Consider the following 6,058-nt stretch of genomic DNA (forward strand, 5'->3'; position numbering starts at 1 on the left):
ACGGCGTTGAATCGTTTGTTAAACAGGGGGTGCGATCTAACCACTTATTTTTACATTCAGTTATGATTATTTAAAGAATTTAAGGATTCTGATGCCAGTGGGTTTTTTTGCATATTTAATGTTAAACGCCTATTGTTGGGAACACACTGGCACTATCATCATCTGGTTTTCATCATCATTATCTCCACCGTCCTCCTCCTCCACCTCCTCCTAACCATCATCATCATCAACATCATTTGCTTTCAGCCACTATGTTTACGCAACGTTTTAGGTTATATTTTTAAAGGTAAAATAGAATTGGTGTACATTGTCGGTGGCTCGTATTACCTTTTATTCGTTAAACTATTCAAGCATAGAACGGTCTTTTGTTTAAGCTGAATTACTTTTTTTTTCATTTGTTATTTCATGCTTGTTTTAACTGTTATAGGTATTTCAATTCAATTTTAGACATTTCCTGATTTCAAAATATTGTATAATATCTTCTTTTCTCTTGAGTTTAAATGAAAATGAAAAATATTAATCTCTTTCGCTTTGGAGTAGTGTATACATTTTTCTCCGTGTTTTCACTTATTTCATGTAAGTTAGTTTTATTTTATGTATTTATTTGTTTAAGATTATCCAAATGATATACTAGTAATATACTTTGTTATTACTTTTATTACATGGCAGTCACACTACTATAGTGTTTTCGATTGTATTATACTTTTTCTTCATTAGGATATTTGATTTAAACTAGTAGTGCCATTTTTTTTAATTTTATAAGCTTTTCACGTATTTCATCTAGGAATATTTTATAAATAATTTCTACCCATTTGATTTATAAATATAAAAGATAAAACTCTTATTAAACAAATTCCTAAGATTTGAAAGCCGAAAATGGGCCATAAAGTATTTTATAATGTATAAAATAAATGTATTATATATTATGTTTTGACCAAGGATATACATGTTTATCACTAATATTAAGGAGTATAGAATACCGTAAAATGTATACTCTGCTCATATTTCAATCTCATATGCTCACATGCAGTGAGCAAACCACATCACGTAAGACGTTACTTTTAAGGTATCGCATGCATAAAACGATACAATATGTTAATTAAAGCAAGTTTCCCCTCAGAATCAAATCTGAAATGCTATATGAGATACATAAAATATATCACATTGTTTAGCTTCCTATTGTATGAATTTAAAATTATGAACAAAACTGAATATTTATTTCTTGTTTATTTTTTTTCGGACTTGCGCATAGCTCCCTGTCCACTAAAAATATGATTACGATACATTATCAAAACGCAGAGTAAGCAGATCTTACATGTACAATTATGTAGATAAGAACAAAATAATATTACATATATATCAGAAAGTAGACACTTATATAACGAGTGTTCTAGTTTAGTCTTTCATTTAATGAAGAACTTTCATTTGTAAGATAAATTTAATTAAAATTCATGTAATAAGATATAATCTGTATGTATATTAAATATATATTTGTGTGCACACATACGGAACTTTGTGATGAACTGTCTGTAAAGTTTATTTCCAACACTACTTAAATAATCTTCATATTTAAAGTCTAATTTCATATGTTTGTAACAGATAAGTCGCGTTGCTGAAATGCATTGTCATTTTTTATACTGGGGATATGTTTTGTGAAAAACTGACATAAAATAAAATGGAACTCCACTGAGGTTTTTTTACATGAAAGGAATGTACATATTTCCGACATGTTTGTACCATTTGATAAAGGTCTGGACAAAAAAACGTGTGTGCATTCCCTGTGCCATATGATTTGAAAAGAAAATATGTTGGATTTGGTGAGAGGTTATTATTTCAGATTAAAATATCATATGTTTTCTTTGTTTTCCTTTTTTGCGTGTTTGTTTCAAAGGCATGTACTCGGTTAGAATTGGGTCACAAATTCGATTCACCCCATCCATATCGCAAGTGTTTGTCTTCTGCAATTTATGCATATGTTTTATTATTGTCATAAACACCACTGGACATTTTAAGGTGTTGCACCAAAACATAATGACCCCGTCTGTGACTTGTATTAACAAGCGACAAAATGTTTCGTCGTCGTTGTTGTTGTTGTTGTTGCTGATGATGATGTTGTTGTTTTTCTTTTTTAATATTATTAACTTTCTAATTTTATTTCTTAGGTGTACCAACTTGCCCACCATACACGATCAACGTCGGCATCAATTCTACAGCAGGTACGACTTTAAAGACGATAGCGTGTAATACACTAACCGGGACTGTAGCGTATTCCATCGACACAAGTTCAGGTAAATTTAAATTTCATATGAAAAACGACAAAAGATTAGATAAGATAAATGCTTTAAATACAATCTCGTCTGTTTGTTGACGATGGAAATGAAGCTAGGTTTCATTAGTTAAATAAACGAATGTGTAACACGTGTTAAAAAAGGCAATAGGTGTGATAGGTCTGTACTCACCGAAAATAGTAAGTGTTTCAAATGTATATGTTACTAATACGTTTGACTTGGGAATTACACACACACTTGATGGTCAAACACTGTCCCTACATATTAATATCGGTGAAAAAAGTCAGACGGATATGTAACATCAGAAAATCTCAGTTTTATCTTTGAATAAATCTTTTAACGTTACATTTTCGGTCTGTAATTGACATATATATGCCGTATTTTTTCGAAACACAATTTTGGTCAGATATTTGCACGGGTTATATTTTGTGCTGATTCTACTATCCTTAAAATGTAAAAAATAAAATAGTATAAAAGCATATTTTCACATTAAAGACACTCGAAATACAATGCAAGTTTATTTCTATTAGATATTTTACCTTTTTATCACAAGTTGTTGACTAAAATCTCTTTCTGGTTTTTGAAATAATTCCACCTCTCATGTGAAAAACTAAAATACGGCATTTTCAAATAAATAAATAGATCCCGATCTCTCTCTTCCTTTTTTGTATTAAATACACTGCATTATTGTATTACTAGAATCGTGACGCCAAATGCAAGTGTGTGTATTGACAATATATTCAGTACACATTTTCTTCAGAATAAAATAATTAATTAAAATTATAATTATTCATTGACATTTTCCTTACAAAAACTACCATGTTATTTTTTTTATTTCTCCAGATGGTTATTCATACTTTGCAATTGATTCATCCTCTGGGATTCTGTCACTAGCAAATTTGTTGGACGTAGAATATGGACCAAGAACATGGACAGTAAATGTTATGGCAACGGACGATACCGGAACAAGTAAGTTTTTTTGATAATATCAATAGACTGTGTAAGTGTATTGCTTATTTCTTTAATTTGAGTGTTGTTTTTTTTAATTAAATGTAAAGGTAACAGACAGGACCGGTTCTTGTAAGAATGAAGATTGTTGATTATTTCTTAATGATGCTGTCACTCCATACTAGTTCTTAACAAAGTCCAACCAGTTCCTCGAAATATCTTTGAAAGAACTGTGGTTTAGTTAAGACGAGTAAATTTTGCCGGAAAATATCTACAATGTGATTTAAAAGCCTTAGTAAATAAACCGTTAGTGATACGTCCACCACATTTTTATTACGACTGAAATCCGTTTATGTCTGACTTAATTGCCAGTTAACATTGTTTTGAATCAGTTTACGGCCGTCTGCAGTCAGTTCAAATCTATTGTGTTTCTAGTTCAATTATAAACTAGATTGCATTTAACTACAACGTGTTCTAACAATATCCCCATCATGCCTCTAATGCGTTCAGATCATCATTTCAATCACGTCCTGTTTTGCTGAGCATGTTTTGCTGTTAGTCACTATTCTAGTTCGGTCGTTCTTACATTTTAAAATCAAACCAACGATTTTTGAAATCAACATGAAAACAAAGGAGAGAAGAGCTAAAAATAAAGCCTTGTCCTTACCCAGTCCTTTCTTCGTCTTCTGTTTCTCTCTCATTACATATCTTTGCTCTGCTGACAACAAAATCCAATATCAAGTGTGCTCACAGCTGCTAGATTGTCTCGAGCAATTGAGACCAGTGAGAAAACGGCCCTTATTTATTTCTTCTTGGTATGATTGTACTGCAGCTAAGAAACACGTTGTAATAACGTCTGAACAAAGCAATTTATGTACTTGTAACGAATTGTGCGTATTGAGAACCTATTTTGAATGTTTGAATTTGAATAGAGACGTGTTGCAAACTTGTACAAAAAATTTAATGTTTATTTAATATATTTAAACGGAATAACGACATACTAGAAACAATTCGGCCGAGTGAAACTCTTACGTCCCTTGTTCCATCAAATTACAATTGCGCTCGAAATATATTCGTCTTGCTTTAAGTTCGCTGGCTGTCCATCTTATTGGAGAACTGGATGGCACCCCAAAAGTTTTTTAAGTAGGCTCAAAGATCTGAGCGAAGTTCCTGATAAGGCAAGGTAAGGCATCATAATAATAATGTTCAATAATACTAACAATAAATGCCTTATATTCACAGCGGAATGTAACACAACGAAAAGAAAATGGTAAGCCCTGAAATTAAAGGACCTACTGACAATAATTTGTAATTTTAATATGTGTCATATCAAATTTGTAGCTACAACAGTAGTGACGGTAAATACTTATATATCAACTACGACGACGACATCAACACAGCCTCCGCCGGGATATGACTGGTTTGACGAGGCACATAATAAATACCTATTCTGGTCTGTTATGGGTTTCGCAGCGGCTATGACAGGTAAGATAACTCTGTCTATACTTCAATTATTAAAGGACATTATTATCTGCCATCGGCTTCGATGTCGAGTAATAGCGAAATTTTATGTTTCATATAATAACAGCACTATTTACATGTCTTGTAATAGAAATAAAATGTCTATGTCATGTAACAGCATGGAGCGTTATATTACATCTATAATAAAAGTATCTGTAACTTAATTTTAATGTAAATGGACATTAACATTATTTCAATGCATTATTTCTATGTCACGGGGTATAAACATTATTTCTATGCCACGGGGTATAAACATTATTTCTGTGTCACGGGTATAAACATTATTTCTATGTCACGGGGTATAACATTATTTCTATATCACGTGGTATTAACATTATTTCTATATCACGTGGTATAAAAATTATTTCTATGTCATGGAGTATAAACATTATTTCTATATCACGGGGTATAAACATTATTTCTATGTCACGGGGTATAAACATTATTTCTATGTCACGGGGTATAAACATTATTTCTGTGTCACGGGGTATAAACATTATTTCTATGTCACGGGGTATAAACATTATTTCTATGTCACGGGGTATAAACATTATTTCTATGTCACGGGGTATAAACATTATTTCTATGTCACGGGGTATAAACATTATTTCCATATCACCGGGTATAATCATTATTTCTATGTCACGGGGTATAACATTACTTCTGTGTCACGGGGTATAAACATTATTTTATGTCACGGGATATAACATTATATCTATGTCACGGGGTATAAACATTATTTCTGTGTCACGGGGTATAAACATTATTTCTGTGTTACGGGGTATAACATTATTTCTCTGTCAAAGGGGAATAAAGATTATTTCTGTGTTACGGGGTATAAACATTATTTCTATATCACGGGGTATAAACATAATTTCTATATCACGTGGTATAAAAAAAAATTCTATGTCACGGGGTATAAACATTATTTCTATGTCACGGGGTATAACATTATTTCTGTGTCACGGGGTATAAACATTATTTCTATGTCACGGGGTATAACATTATTTCTATATCACGTGGTATAAACATTATTTATATATCACAGGGTATAAACATTATTTATATATCACGGGGTATAAACATTACTTCTGTGTTACGGTGTATAAACATTATTTCTATGTCACAGATATAAACATTATTTCTATGTCACGGGGTATAAACATTATTTCTATGTCACGGGGTATAAACATTATTTCTATGTCACGGGGTATAAACATTATTTCTGTGTCACGGGGTATAAACATTATTTCTATGTCACGGGGTATAAACATTATTTCTATGTCACGGGGTATAAACAT

At 31.7% G+C, this 6,058-nt stretch overlaps 1 protein-coding gene across 1 annotated transcript; it reads left to right on the forward strand.

Annotated features, from left to right (window-relative positions):
* Positions 1-438: 438 nt before the first annotated feature.
* LOC132753164 (uncharacterized) lies at positions 439-4,721 on the forward strand (the record flags this gene model as incomplete). The annotated part of the gene is made up of 4 exons (XM_060743605.1): positions 439-576; positions 2,163-2,288; positions 3,132-3,257; positions 4,578-4,721. Coding segments are annotated over exons 1-4 (472 nt in total), but the record flags the coding sequence as incomplete, so codon positions are not given.
* Between the last annotated feature and the right edge of the window lie 1,337 nt (positions 4,722-6,058).

This window comes from Ruditapes philippinarum, unplaced genomic scaffold (assembly GCF_026571515.1).
Source record: "Ruditapes philippinarum isolate M1 unplaced genomic scaffold, ASM2657151v2 ctg5552_1_1_1_1, whole genome shotgun sequence".
In the NCBI taxonomy this organism is placed as follows: Eukaryota; Metazoa; Mollusca; class Bivalvia; order Venerida; family Veneridae; genus Ruditapes; species Ruditapes philippinarum.